General features: G+C 41.4%; 1 protein-coding gene across 6 annotated transcripts in view; it reads left to right on the top strand.

Moving 5' to 3' along the window:
- nme7 (NME/NM23 family member 7) overlaps positions 1-16,423 on the top strand; it is a 181,324-nt gene that overhangs the window by 140,825 nt on the left and 24,076 nt on the right. For 2 of the 6 annotated variants that reach the window (XM_078232641.1, XM_078232642.1), the window contains one exon: positions 10,011-11,471. The exons of 2 other annotated variants lie outside the window; for them this stretch is intronic. In XM_078232641.1, the coding sequence (XP_078088767.1) occupies positions 10,011-10,319 (309 nt within the window). In that variant the 3' untranslated portion in view covers positions 10,320-11,471. Of the gene's footprint in view, positions 1-5,540; positions 5,597-5,760; positions 5,834-10,010; positions 11,472-16,423 lie in introns of those variants that run through there. 2 more of the 6 variants (XM_078232648.1, XM_078232646.1) reach the window with 2 other exon arrangements.

The following is a 16,423-nucleotide window of genomic DNA, read 5'->3' as shown; positions in this document are numbered from 1 at the left end:
CTGTACTTGCACACACCCCCTGTACTTGCACACACCCCCTGTACTTGCACACACCCCCTGTACTTGCACACACCCCCTGTACTTGCACACACCCCCTGTACTTGCACACACCCCCTGTACTTGCACACACCCCCTGTACTTGCACACACCCCCTGTACTTGCACACACCCCCTGTACTTGCACACACCCCCTGTACTTGCACACACCCCCTGTACTTGCACACACCCCCTGTACTTGCACACACCCCCTGTACTTGCACACACCCCCTGTACTTGCACACACCCCCTGTACTTGCACACACCCCCTGTACTTGCACACACCCCCTGTACTTGCACACACCCCCTGTACTTGCACACACCCCCTGTACTTGCACACACCCCCTGTACTTGCACACACCCCCTGTACTTGCACACACCCCCTGTACTTGCACACACCCCCTGTACTTGCACACACCCCCTGTACTTGCACACACCCCCTGTACTTGCACACACCCCTTGTACTTGCACACACCCCTTGTACTTGCACACACCCCTTGTACTTGCACACACCCCTTGTACTTGCACACACCCCTTGTACGTGCACACACCCCTTGTACGTGCACACACCCCTTGTACGTGCACACACCCCTTGTACTTGTACGTGCACACACTCTTTCACAGACATGCACGCCTCACACACACACATTCACCCCTCGCACCCACACTCAGCCACTAAGCACGCCTTGTATACACAACCATTCAGCCAACTTTGCTAACACTCATACACCCACTCCACCATCCTCACAACCACCTACCTGCTGTCCTCGCCCCATTGCTGCCCTCATGCCCACCCACACTCACACCCCCTTAGCCTATCAGCAGCAAATGCAGGAGAGAAACAGAATGTCATTGGAGGAGCAATCCCCTGCAGAAATATTCAAACTCACTGACCTGTCTTAACGGCATTTTCAACAATGCCGGCCATGGGCTGTGGGTTTGACAAGCTTGGCTTATACCTTGCACAGAGTTCTACCTACCAAAGTAGCTAATTTTTCATGTTTTGACAGTTGACTCCTCAAAATATGCTTAAAATAACAGGAAAACTTTCTATAGTCACACGTAAGCATTTGGGATTGTATATGTGCCCCTTGGCTCCCAACAAGTGTCAGGAGCCAAAAGTCAAATACCAACTATATTAAGAAAATGCTTTATTCTAACATTAAGAAATCTTCTAATATGTTTTAAAAGTTTTATAGACAATTATTCGACTGATTGAGCTCTTGCAATCTACCCATATCCTGAGATGTAATTAAGAATAACAGTGTGAGGCCATCTACTATGCATGGCAGAGCACCTCTTGGCATTAATGCAAATGGAAGTCAAATTACTGATCCGATTTCCAATGTACACACTTGACATTGTAGAACCGAAACAGCGTTGCAGAAATGCTTTTATAGTAGCACTCTAGTCTTGTCAAATTCCAAAAAGTAAAAAGATGGAGCCTCTGCTTTATGCCACACTAAAGCTCAAACGATGCTGACAGAGCAACAGAAACACTTTCCATAGTCATAAACAAACACTTAGGAATATATACATGTTGGTGAGCACTCTCTGAGCGTCAGTGACCAAAAAACTTTGTTGTTTCTGTGCAGCTTTATTATAGAACCATTAGGTCAGAAGTTTGTAGATAGGTGGGGCTAACTCCACCCTTCCTTATTGAATGTTTTAAAAAATCCCCAGCTGGGTCTAAATGTGCACTTATTCTGCATTTTTCAAATTGTTTCTTTGTTAATATGTTCAATTCTGCATTAAGTTTGAACTTCTCAAAAATATTGCCAGTAATCAATTATATAGCATATAATGTGGAAGTATAAAAGAAGAGTATCTGACACAAATGGCAAACTCACCTCTATTGAATATTTATTTGAATTATCGATGACTATAGCAATTGTACTTGTGCATTCCTGCAGTTGGAACAATTAACCCATGTTGTAAATTATTATCTTACTTTTAAAGGGATTGAATTTATGCAGAATTCTCCCAATTCTCTGCTGAACTTTAATTGAAGATCTGCAGACCCCCAGAGAAGTAATATAAATGGCGTTACACAATTTCTGCAGAGTTTCCAACAATCTTCTGCCGCTGTTGTAACAGACAATTGGGGGAGCCCCCCCTGGACATTTAACCTGAAACAAATTTCTGTGTTTATTAAATTTTAAAGTTCTATGCCTCTTTATGGAAAAATTCAGTCATCCTAAAAGCTATTCCAGTGATTTTGTGTTCAGAAAGGTTTTAACATTATTAAACGTCATAACCTACATTTTCAAATTGGTTTCACTCCAAAAATGAGGGTTAACTACACAAAACCAATACAAAATTGTAGAGAACTGTCATGTCTGATTAAGTTTCTGCTGGCACCAGAGACTTCTGCCAGTTTGATTGTTTGCATATGTAAATGAGGCTCTAATGAGGTTACATATATAAATGGAGACTTTAATGAGTGCTAGATTTTTCTCTACCTGACTGTATGAAAAGATCATTCAGGGATACTAACTAAGGCCAATTGTGACAGCAGCATATCAGATGTAAATCTGTGACAATCCTGCCACACAACCTTCGACCAAAATTTTAATGGTTTTTAAAGAATCCTATTTAAAGACTGAAAGACATTTACACACAATTATTAATGATATTACATTTGATTTATTCTTTGAGGTAATTGTTGGGTTACTGCCATTTTTGTCCAAAACTCATTAATAATTTCCCTGTACTTGTTTTTTGGATTGGCAAAGAGGAGACCAACGTGGGGATGTGAGCCAAATCAACTTTTTTTCTAATATGTTCATGGGATGTGAGCATTGCTGGCAATTCAAATATTTGTTGTTCATTCCTAATTGCCCTTGAGAAGGTCGTGGTGAGTCACTTTCTTGAGCTGTCCATGAATTATTGTAAGTAATCCCACAGTGCTGTGAGGGAGGAAATTGCAGAATTTTGACCCAGTGACAGGGAAGGAACATTGATATATTTCCACGTCAGGATAGTGTGTGACTTGGTGGAGAACTTGCATGTGAAGCTGTTCTCTTGTGCCTGCAGCCCTTATTCTTCTAAGTGGTGAAGGTTGCAGATTTGGAAGGTGCTGTAGAAAGACTCTTGGTGAGTTGGTGCAGTGTGTGTTCTCCTTGCAGCTTATGTTCCCACCTAACTTTGCATCATTGGAAAACTTGGATACATTACTCTTGATCTCTTTGTCTAAGTCATTAATATAGGTTGTAAACAGCGGAGGCCCCCTAGCCCTGATCCTTGCACTTGTTACAACCATGTTGGTTTGTCTGATCAAACAAAGTAGTGTTAAAACCTCCTTAATAATAGATTCATTAGTGATGTATCCTCCCTTAAGTATCACCATTTACCAGAAACTTAATTAGGCTATCCACATGGCTACAGGCGCAGGTCAGAGGCTGCTTCCATAGTGTATTGTTGGTGGAGGGAGAGAATGTTTAAGGTGATGGGTGGGGTGCTAATCAAGCAGATTGCTTTGTCCTGGGTGGTGTTGAGCACCTCGGGTGTATTGGAGTTGCAGGCATTCAAGTAAGTTTGAATCCTTTCATGTAGATGGTGGAAAGACTTTGGGGAATCAAGAGGTGAGTTACTAGCTACAGAGTATCCAACCTCTGACCTACTCTGAGCCACAGCTGAGCATGAATCATGCAGGTTCGATTTTAGAGGTGGAAGGCAACTGAGCTGCTATTAATATCCTGATATCAGTCTGAGTTTTCATCCTGACCCAATCCTCAGTGCTGCCTTTATTCAAACCATGCTGTCAAGTTACAGAGTAGCTACTTGATTAGAAGGGATATCCCCTCTGGATATAACTCATGAACTTTATCTGGAACCAAGTTGGTCTACAACATGAATCATGCCACCAAGAACAATGCTCAAGTAACATGCCTGCTGCGTGGAACATTCCTGAGGAGCTTTGCAATACAACTGCTGTGTGGATATCAGATTTGTAGTTGTTTGCTGCATGCTTCACAGCTTTGCCATCATGAGGGGCCAACTGTTAGCACCAGATAGATAACAAGAGGACGAGCATGAAGAGGACAGGAATCATCTCTCCTTTCCCTAGCTGCCAAAGCTCAGTGACCAGCTCATCAAAGAACACTTCACTGCAACCATCTAACCCTCCCCTAATACATTAACAGTCTCTCAATCCTTTTCACCACTGCCTTCACTGCCACTATCTTTCTTCCTTCAGTCCAGCCTTGTGGGTCTTGCCCTCAATTCACTACAAATATAAAAACATCAAATCCAAATAAAATGTACATTTACTAAATATTTCAATTCCGTCTTTATTTACAGGCGATATGGTGGCGCAGTGGTTAGCACTGCTGATCACAGCGCCAGCGACCCGTGTTTGATTCCAGCTTGGGTCACTGTCTGTGTGGAGTCTGCACATTTGCTCCGTGTCTGCGTGGGTTTCCTTCGGGTGCTCCAGTTTCCTCCCACAGTCCAAGAGATGTGCTGGTTAGGTGCATTGGCCATGCTAAATTGCTAAAGTGTCGGAGGACTAGCTAGGGTAACTGCATGGGATTATGGGGATAGGGCCTGGGTGGGTTTGTGGTTGGTGCAGATTCAATGGGCTGAATGGCCTCCTTCTGCACTGTGGGGTTTCTATCTAACAGGAAAGGGGGGGAAAGCAAATAACAAATCATCAGTGCGAAAGCCCTTAGTTTCTGTTTTTCCTGCTCCTTTTATAATCTTAGTGCTTCTCTAGTGGCTCCAGATTTAGAGGTGGAAGGCAACCGAGCTGCTATTAAAGACACTTCAGATGGCCATGGTGGATGACTTTTGAGTAGCTGTGGTGTTTGAGGCCTGGCCTCAGTTTGCAATGTGGGCGATTGAACTGGCTATTTGAAACTAACAAGGGCACCAGTGCAGTGAGTGGTAGGGGATCAGTGATCCTGAGAGTGGATAGCAGGTGCATTTTCTATGATGTCTTGGCAGGCTCTTGTCTCTGCTCCTCAGCATCCTAGGAGTCTGATTTTTAACAGAGTGCAGGAGGAAGGTGAAGCCCATGTCGACAGTGGTACCCAAAGCAAAGGTGACAACCTTATGAGCTTCCATGGCAGCTGCAGGAACCATCAGGTGAGGCTCCATGGTCATTGGCATTACTGTTGTATGATTGAGTTGATCACACTGTACATCTTGGGCAGAGTGCTCAGCAGGCACGGTATTAAATCTTGGCACAAGCTGGAGCTGGGCTGCTCTGTGTTATGTAACATTGTGTGTAAGCTTGCTGGCATACTGTCAAGTGCAGATTTCTTGTTGTATGCATGTCAGGTTTCCTCAGTAGCTTAGGCCCTCAAAGTAAGCATCTGAACTCACTGCAGCTGAGCACATATGCAATATCTTTGTCTGGCAAGCTGACACCCGTTGGGTTCTAGCCCCCCCCTGCCCAATCTCCTTCACAAATGCCCGGTGATTCACCACATGATGACCTTTCTAGTTGGCCTCTAAAGTGTGTCTGGTGCTGGTATCTAAACTTGTCTTTGCAACAATCAGATCGAGTAACACTGAATCATCTAGAAGGCTGCTCTCCTCTCCTGCCACTGATTGAGGTATCTTTATTGAATTTGTTTCAAATACAATTCAGTCTCCAGCATGAGAACCAAAGTTTGAAACCAGTTTCACAGTCACTTTTTGACTGTCATTATTTCTTGAACAACATTAATGGTTTTCATTTTTTATACTAACAAATATTCATATCCCTTTTACTTACCAGGAAAATATGCTGGATAAAAATTCAGTATCTGTATTTATTGATGTAGTAACTGTGCTCACGGATTGACTGTTCAAGGCAACAATTGTTAGTTAAAAAAGGTGGGTGTAGAATGGGCAGTTGTCATTACAATTAACAATGTTTTACGTTGTGTGGTAACAGCATCACATGCTTGGATGACTCTAAATTGTAATTTCTAAATAAACTCCTTTTAAATTACAATGGTTAATTGTCTGCGAAACCCACTTTGTTATTCACAGTACTGCACATGCAGCATTCTGATATTGCAACTCTCCATTTCTGGTAGAAAAGCATAATACATTATGGGGGCGATTCTCCCAGTCTGCTGTGCTGCGAGAGCAGTGCAGCGGGCCGGGAGACTCAAGCGGGGGCTGTGTAGCGGGCTTCCCGCTGGGCACCATGGCCTCCGCACGTCTCTGACCGCCGGATTTCTGGCACTGTTAGCTCTACGCCAGAAATTGGCGCAGAGCTGAATAAATTATTTAAATGAAGATTTTAATATCATATGTGGGCCTGGGACTGAAATCTCTAGGCCTTACTAGACTCTCCCACCCACCGCCAAGAGTGTTTCACTCCAGCGGGTTGTACAACAGTTCCCCACTAGTGGGGAGCTGGCGGCCCAACCCCACTGGAGGGAAGGGGGGCCATCGAGGCCCGCCCCTCCCCCCCAGGAGGTCACCCCTAGGGTTTTGCCAGCTTGGCACCCTGGCACTGTCCACTGAGCGGGAGGGTTGCGGCTGGGGTGGGGGGGAGATCAGTGGAGGTTGGGAGTCCCTGCCATTCTGCACTTGGGCTTGATGATGGAGGGAGGGGGGCCAGGAATTGGGGCTGGTCATCAGGGTGGAGGGAGACGGGGTCGAGGCTGGCCTGAACACATCCAGAAGGCCAGCAATCGGGTGGTGGGGGATTCGCATGGCCAGTGATGGGGGGTTGCTGTGCTGGCCAGCAATCGGGAGGCCGGCAGTGCGGGGCTACTGCGCATGCGCCCAGATTAGCGCATGCGCAGTGGCGTGCTCAGCGCTATGCTGCTGGCCTCTCCAGCGGGAATAGGCCCTGCCCCCAGCTTTTTAATGAGATTCACACTAGTGCACTTGGGTGTGGGAGATTCATTTTGAAAATCGTGCTGAAAAAACTAGTGAGATTTACTCCAGTTTTTACACAAATTCAGCGCTTAGTTTTTTTGGGAGAATCCCACCCAATTGAAAAAGCAAACATTGTAAATACATTCCAGAACATCATACATATATTCAGACAAAGTGGTTATGCACTATGGTATATTTTATGTACTTTAAATTTAATGTTCCAAGCAGAGACACTCTCATTTATTTTCATTGTCAGTTTATCTGATGCCTACGTTACCCTCAGCCTCTTTTTCCAAGAGTAAAGAAGCAAAGTCTGTCAATTCTTCTCTGATATTTATACCCCCCTTTTTCTGATATTTTAAATCTTCTCTACAACATCTATCCTTCCATACCATTTTTATAATATGGTGACCAGAGGTATGGTCTAAACAAGATTTGATATAGGTTTGGCATAACTTCCCTACTTTCCAATTCTATCGTGCTAGAAATAAAGCCCACTGCTCAGTTTGCTTTCTTTGTGATCTTACTAACTTGTGGTGTAACTTGTAGTGATTGGTGTATTTGTACTCCAAATCCATCTATTCGTTTACCCTATGTGGACCTGTCCTTCCAAGTAATAAATGACCTCCGTATTCTTCCTATCAAAATGCACAACCTCACTTTTATCCAAAAGAGAAAATGCTGGAAAATCTCAACAGGTCTGGCAGCATCTGTAAGGAGAGTGAAGAGCTGACATTGAGTCCAGATGACCCTTTGTCAAAGCTAGAGAGTTTAGAGTCTCTTTTGGTTTCAGATTCCAGTATCCGCAGTAATTGGCTTTTACCTCACGTTTATCTATGTTGAACTTCATTTTCCAATTATTTGTCCATTCTGCAAGTTTCTGAATGTCTTCCTGTAGTTTGTTGCAGCCCTCCTCAGTATTGACTGCCCCCCCCCCCCCCCCACCACCCCTTTCAATTTAGTGTCGTCTGCAAATTTAGAAATTGTGTTCTTGATTCCAAATCATGAATGTTAATTGTAAACAGCACTGGTCCCAGCACTGATCTTTGTGGAGCACTTTGGGACATTCTCCCAACCTTTATTCCCACTCTCTAGTTCTTGAAACCAACTAACAATCCATTCTTCCACTTGTCTCCTAACTTCACATTCTGTCACCTTATTCATTAGTCTATAGAAGGACATCTTAGCAAAGACCTATTGGCATCATGATAAATTAAATCCACTGCATTATCATTACCTACTCTTTCTGTTACTATCCTCAAAGGATTCAGTAAGGTTGATCAAGCAATATTTTCCCTAAACTATTATAATTTTTTTCTATTCTTTTTTCTGCTTTAGTAGGACTTCTATTATTTTTCCTGCTACAGATGTTAAGCTGACTAGTTTATATTCCCTTTGGCATGTTCTGTCCAATTTTTAATTATAGGAATTACATTAATATCTGTTTGTTTCCTGGTGTTACACCTTTTTCTAACAAACTATTAAATATGAGGCGGATGAATGTGCAGCTTTAACTCTGTTAAATATATTATATTTAAATACATATTTTATATAACTGGTGTAACAAAATCTTTTGTTTTCCATAACAAAGAGGTTTATATTTGTTATTTAGGGTTTAATTTTAATGGCTTGCAGACTTGATTTATGAAGCACTTCGATCAAAAAGAAATGTTTCAACTGTTCATGGCAGCAGCATACCATTCCTTGGCTGTAAAAGTTTTTTGTACTTTCGTTTTGCTTTTCTGCAATTTTCAGAGTCAGTCTGTGTTATTTTGAATAAATATGTAAAAGGGTGAACACGACAAACGGGGAGAAATTAATCTCGTGTCTAAAATTGGTGCAAAATGGCTGCATGATTACACTCTAATCTGTGTGCAAAAAACAAATCAGCACACGACTTGCATTTGAATAGCAATGTAGTCACAAGCTTTATTAATATTTAAGTGAGCACATTCATTTGCACAGCTCATGCACCTTACTTTGAAAATTTCAATACCATTAAAGTATACAGTAATTATGGTGCAGCAGAAAGTTACTGATCTGTTAAGGTCAAATATCAAAATCAATTTTCTTTTCTGGTTGAAAATTCAGCTGTAATATTGCAACCCAATGCTAGTGGCAGAAAAATATAGAACCTATAAATTCCCAACATAAAAGCAAAGTACTGTGGATTCTGGAAACCAAGATAAAAACAGAATATGCTGCAAATACTCAGCAGGCCTGGTGGCATGTTTGGAGGGAGAAAATGAGTTAATGTTTCATCAGAACGCTGATGAAAGAACATCAACCTGAAACTTTGTTCTGTTTCAGCCTCTGCAGATGCTGCCTGACCTGAGTTTTTCCAGCATTTTATTTTTGCATGCTATAAGTATCCAAACCTTTTTGGAAATGATGAGTTTAAATAAGCAGGGTATCCAAAAGTTGATAGTGCTGTGGGATTGCTTAAGAAATATTGCTCAGGAGAGTTGACATTTTGAATAAATGGAAATTAGATTTGATGATTTCACCTAATGACTAACAAGCTTGTATCAGAAGCAGATATGCTGCAAATTTACAATAATATTTTGATCTCAGCTTTGTTTCAGCAAATTATCATATTGTGCAATAATAGTTCTAATTGCACTGTTCTATAACTTGGCTCTCCAGATAACCTTTTGTTATGGCCCCACCTCCAGTAAATACTGGGCAAGTCAGATCTCAGAGCAAAATCTGGCTTGATAGATCCTAATTTATTTCTAAACCATGGAGAAAAGTTACTGAACAAATTTGTAGGAGTCTTTTAACACAAAATAAAATATTTATTAAACAAGAAAACTGAACTGCATTACACCAGCCAAAAAGGCTGGAAAGATCTCAATAGCAACACAAAGTTATTCAAATTATATTATTCATTTACCCCAGCAATATCTCAACAAACACACAATCTCAAAAAGATAATACAATTTACAATATCTATCTTGTACTCTAAATTTCAGGGTAAGTATGAGGTGCTTGTGAATTAACAGGTGAACTGTGGTTGGACACATCACACTCTAAAATAATGACAGATGCAACAAAAGCAGATTCCACGGATTTCTCAACAATCCACTCAAACATTTGTCATATTGTGAGCCAATCAATCTCATGGAAACTTGGTCGTTCTCATTGCAGGTTTCCAATCTCCACATTTGGAGAACTTGCCTTGGAATTATCTTCAAATGTCACTCTCACTCAGACAGCTTCAACAAGGATCCACCTCCATCTCGCCTTTCAATCTCACCTTCCATAATTCCTTTTACTTGGATCTCTGAGTACTCAAACTTCACCTTCGAAACACAATTTCAGATCATTGGCTGTGTCAAGCAAACCACCACTGCTCCAAAAAGCCTGCTGTCCAAAAGAGCATCCCACACAAGGCCTCCTCACTCCCCACCTGAAAGAGCAGATGGTTTAATGTCACATCTGAAAGGAGGAATCTGATTGAAGGATCAAAATATATGAATATATTTTATTGATATGTTTTAGATTTGTCCACTTCCTATAAAAGAAACAAGGGTGTGCTTTAAATTTTGTCACGTAGGCAATAATTTTTGAAAAAGGTTCATATTCATTTGTTCCTTTCTTATACCTAGGAATCACACGGAATGATAGATAAAAAGAGCCTACCTGGGAAACTGGGACAGAATCCAGATGGTCAGAAACATGTAACTTCATGCTGATCATTTTTTCTATCGCAACATAGCAATCCTGAATTAACAGCAAGATTGTAGACAACTCCTAACTTTCAAAACAAAAACATTCCCCTTGTCAAATTGCTATTTGTTAACACTTGTGCTGCAAGTAATGACAAATCAAGGTCCAGTCAGAGATGCTACACTAGAGGTACACTGGTGACACTTTCATTGTAGAAAAAAATGTTTCCTTAAAGCTCTTACCACTTATCTTTAAAATATAAAATGTATGATGCAGTTACCCAGCCAGATTTATATAGGTTGATAGAGCTGCAACTTTGACAATGTTGTTATAGTTGCGAAAGTAAGCAACAGGATGTGTTTGTAGAAATGCTGAGGCACCATTCATGGCTTTAAATAATCAGTTTGTTGTGTACAGGATTTGAGATTTTTTTTTTGCTACCAATCACTTTATAGCTCAAACATTTGTGAAACATGATTTGCACAGTTACTGGTAAACTGAGGTATTAAAACTATTATGCCTCTTAAGGAGGACAATAATTTAGCATGTAAAATGTTAATATAAAAGTAATGTGAAACATGTCAAAGTGAGATTTGTTTGCTTAGTTTATCTGCAGGTGACTTTGAGATCCTTGTAGAAAGCAGTCATAAATTGATTGTCTTTGTTAAATAATTAATGCACGTCTTCAGTACAAAAAGAAAACAGACCCCGAGACCATTAGTTCTGAATGGTTGCTTATTGAGAAGTCAGAGAAGAGCATATCATTACAATCAGTGCCATATATTACAAGCTTGGTGGCTAATGATATTTGCAGCATTTTTTGAACAAATGCTGCAGTAGAAATTATACTTTTTTCTTTGTAACCTCCAGTGATAGTTAAAAGTACAGGGATTGTTTCTGCAGCAGTTAACCATGAACTGAATATTGAACAAAGTGCTAATAGCCATTAAGCAGTTAAAAGGCTCAATCTAATCTGTTCTCATAATCCTGTTTGTCATAGAAATCATAGAAACCCTACAGTGCAGAAGGAGGCCATTCGGCCCATCGAGTCTGCACCGACCACAATCCCACCCAGGCCCTACCTCCACATATTTACCCGCTAATCCCACTAACCTACGCATCTCAGGACTCTAAGGGGCAATTTTTAACCTGGCCAATCAACCTAACCCGCACATCTTTGGACTGTGGGAGGAAACCGGAGCACCCGGAGGAAACCCACATAGACACGAGGAGAATGTGCAAACTCCACACAGACAGTGACCCGAGCCGGGAATCGAACCCGGGACCCTGGAGCTGTGAAGCAGCAGTGCTAACCACTGTGCTACCGTGCCAACGGTAGACATCCTTCCAAAATGTATTCCCTTTAAGGATGTCAGGCACCCACTGTGGCCTACTTTTAATATTCAGAGTATCAATAAATTTCTCCTAAACTGTTTCCTCATTTTATTATTAACAAGTTGATGACCTCTGGTCATATTTCCTGGCTCTGAGCCCCTTCTTCAGGTGAGTGGGAATTCTGTTCACAAACAGAACTTATAAGACACAGACTCAATTTACATGAATAATGGTTGGAATGCGAATACTTACAACTAATCCAGTCTTTAAGAAACAAAACAATGGGAGTGGAGAGAGCATCAAGACAGGCTAAAAAGATGTGTATTGTCTCCAGACAAGACAGCCAGTGAAACTCTGCAGGTCCACGCAACTGTGGGAGTTACAAATAGTGTGACATAAATTCTGATTCTAGGATCGCATGATAAAGACTCAGGAGGAAAAAAGCAGAAATATTTATGTGAAATAGTGTGACATAAACCCAATATCCCGGTTGAGGCCGTCCTTGTGTGTGCGGAACCTGGCTATCAGTTTCTCCTCCTGAGTCTTTATCATGCGATCCTAGAATCAGAATTTATGTCACACTATTTGTAACTCCCACAGTTGCGTGGACCTGCAGAGTTTCACTGGCTGTCTTGTCTGGAGACAATACACATCTTTTTAGCCTGTCTTGATGCTCTCTCCACTCCCATTGTTTTGTTTCTTAAAGACTGGATTAGTTGTAAGTATTCGCATTCCAACCATTATTCATGTAAATTGAGTCTGTGTCTTATAAGTTCTGTTTGTGAACAGAATTCCCACTCACCTGAAGAAGGGGCTCAGAGCCTCGAAAGCTTGTGTGGCTTTTGCTACCAAATAAACCTGTTGGACTTTAACCTGGTGTTGTTAAACTTCTTACTGTGTTTACCCCAGTCCAACGCCGGCATCTCCACATCATATTTCCTGACCAGAGGATATGGTATTTCCCAACTTGTCATATCAAACGCTTCAGAAATAAAAATCTCATTTTACCTGACTACCGCAGCTGGAATACTGTGTGCAGTATTGGTCCCCTTATTTGCGGAAGGATATATTGGCCTTGGAGGGAGTGCAGAGAAGGTTCACCAGGTTGATACCAGAGATGAGGGGTGTTGATTATGAGGAGAGACTAAGCAGATTGGGTTTGTACTCGTTGGAATTTAGAAGGCTGAGGGTGGATCTTATAGAGACCTATAAGATAAATGAAGGGGCTGGATAGGGTAGAGGTGGAGAGATTCTTTCCACTTAGAAAGGAAGCTAGAACCAGAGGGCACAGCCTCAAAATAAAGGGGGGGTCAGTTTAGGACAGAGTTGAGGAGGAACTTCTTTTCTCAGAGGGTGGTGAATCTCTGGAATTCTCTGCCCACTGAAGTGGTGGAGGCTACCTCGTTGAATATGTTTAAATCACGGATAGATGGATTCCTGATCGGTAAGGGAATTAGGGATTATGGGGATCAGGCGGGTAAGTGGAACTGATCCACTTCAGATCAGCCATGATCTTATTGAATGGCGGGGCAGGCTCGAGGGGCTAGATGGCCTACTCCTCCTCCTATTTCTTATGTTCTTATGTACTACATTGAAACAGGCCCAGAAACCCACAAAGTGGCCATATTTTAAACACACGTGCACACACACAAAATGTTAACAGCAAATGAAATTTGAGTGGTTTGATTGCTCACCAATGATTATTAAACCCAAGTTTCTCAGCATGATTGAACCGATCAGAGTATCCCTTGGTTTCATCTAGATAGAAATGTGCACTGGCAGAAACGCATACATACTTGCTAGAGATAACCTGCTTTTAGCGCTAAATAAATTATAATGCAATAATGTATGTAACACAATTATGCTAAGACTAAAATAAACTTCACTTGTTTGAGCTTTGACTTCCAGCTTTTTTCCCTTTGTCAATGGTATTCTTCTTTCATTCTATTTCTTTGTCTCAGACTGTTCCTTTCTGCCATCCTTGTAAATGTTGCTGTTGATTAGCTAGTGCCTGCACCACCCTCCCACCCCCCCCAATCACCCTCTCCCCCCCACCCCCGCACATAGTGTTTCTCATTCCCTGAATATATTTGATCAATTACTCTCTCCATGAGTTTGGTATTTCCGCTATTCATTGTCTTCATTGATCACTGCAAAGCATTCAACAGTGTGAGCAGAGGTGGCCTTTTAAGCTGCTGAAGAAAGGTTGCTACCTACTGAAGCTGCTCAATGTAATCTCTTCTTTCTAGAAAAAATGATGGGGTAAGATCAGCAATATCTGAATGTTTTAAGATGTGCAGTAGGGTCAAGCAGATTGTGTTCTGACACCGAACGACAGACGCTCTTTGGCATATTCTTCTTTGCTGCTGTCATATGCCTTCATGTCTTCTACACAGAGTGTCAACGTTCATACCCAGAACAGTTGGAAAACTTTTCAGCCTTGCTCAGCTAAGATCCAGGACAAAGGTGTTGTCAAGTCCTCATCAGAGCATTGCTCTATGCCGACAATTCTGGACTAGAATTGCACAAGGAGGATCACCTTCAGTGGCAAATGGAGACTCTATCATGCGTGTAAAGAGTTTGGATTGATCATCAGCATCATGAAGACGAATATCATGGTCTAGGATGTTACCATTCTGCCATCTATCAGCATTGGCAATTTGACACTGGATGTTGTTAATAGCTTCATATATCTAGGATTCCACAATCACCAGCAATCTGTCATTTGAACTGAAATCAACACAACAGCTGCAGCTTTTGCAGTGCAATATTTAAGCTGTGTAGCTGTGTGGAACAATGGCAACCTGACCGAGAATATCAAACTGAGAGTTTACCAAGCCTGTATCATTTTCGCACTCCTCTATGGTGATGAGACCTGGTCAACAAATGCTAGGCAGGAAACAAGGCTGAACAGTTTCCGCTTTTGCTGTCTCAGATTTATCCTTGGTAGGACAAGGTCACTGACTCAAGAGATCCTAGAGTATACTAGTTAATTGCTAAGCCAACAACACCTGTGCTGATTCAGCCAAGTTCATCAGATGGGTCACAGCCGTATACACAAAAGACATTCTGTATGGTGAACCGGCTGCTGGGTCATGACCTCCTGGACATCCATACCACCACGATGATGAATCTGCAAGTGAAATATGAAGACGGTGGGCATTGACAACTGGAAGCCAGTTGTTGACAGCCATCAACCTCAGAAAAGTGACTGGAAGGGCTTTTGAAGAGGCAAACAGAAATGAAAATCTCAGCTGGTTGAGAAGAGGGCTCAGAGAAAACAGAGGTCAACAAATTGTGCACCTTCTCAGTCCATTGGCTTCCTCTGCAGCCAGAGTGGGGCACCTCAGCCACACTAGGCAGTGCTTAAAGGTGCAAATCATTGCCTTATGAGACAGAGGGCTGCCGCTCTAAATGTTGCTGTCGATTTGTTATTGCCCCACCACCCTCCCGCTTCTGTCAATCACTCACTGAGTATACTTAATCAATTACTTTCTCCGTGAATTTGTCATTTCTAATTCCCACAGAGATAGTATAATATTTAGCTAATTGAAAGGATAGATCTTCATGAAACAAACACAAAAAATGCTGAATTTATATGCCATATATTTGATTTTCATACAAATTAATGGAGTATAAACAAGACTGATAAAAAAAACGGTTTGCTAAAATATATTCAGTGACTTTGTTAGCCATAATGCTCAGCCATTTTATAATTATGTAAATTAAAACTCCCATTTTGCATACTTTTCAATCAACTAGTTAGCAACATGCTACTCTGCTTGTTTACTTAACATGAGATATTGTGAGCATCAAAGCTGAATCTTAATTGGGATTCAGATTAACCATGTGAATGATTTAATTATTCACTTTTTGCATCTGATGAGTAACAATTCGCTGTTAGTGATAATCATAGTTTAGGTCATTCATTAATCACATTTTCCCCCTCATGCTGCATGAAAACTTGAACAGAATGTTTAGCAGTCTGTTGTTATGTTTGGGTAATCTCGCTAACCTTTCTTTTTCAAATGCATTTTTTACCAAATGTAAAATGAACATATCTTAAACTCAATATTCTTTAATACTTCATATTAATACTTAATACTAACTAATACTAATAACTAATACTAATACTTCATACTAACATCTTAAGATGTTTTTCTAGTACCTTACCATATACAAGAATTTGATGTTGTCAATATATTAAAGGGTACTTAATCAATCTGACAGGTTTAATGTAAATCAATAAAATTTATTCATTTTGCGTTTGCAATTATAGTTTGTTTGTAAGCTGGCACTTAGTACTGAACAATCACTTCCATATCATAGAATTCCTACAGTGTAGACAGAAGGAAGCCATTCGGCCCATCGAGCCTGCATTGACAACGATCCCACCCAGGCCCCATCCCCATAACCCCGTATATCTACCCTCCTAATTCCCATGACAAGGGGCAATTTACCATGGCCAATCCACTTAACCCACACATCTTTGGAGTGTGGGTAGAAACCGGAGCACCTGGAGGAAACCCAAGCATATGGGAAGAACATGCAAACTC

Source organism: Mustelus asterias, chromosome 17 (assembly GCF_964213995.1).
Source record: "Mustelus asterias chromosome 17, sMusAst1.hap1.1, whole genome shotgun sequence".
Taxonomy (NCBI): Eukaryota; Metazoa; Chordata; class Chondrichthyes; order Carcharhiniformes; family Triakidae; genus Mustelus; species Mustelus asterias.
This window is presented reverse-complemented; position numbering and strand designations above follow the sequence as displayed.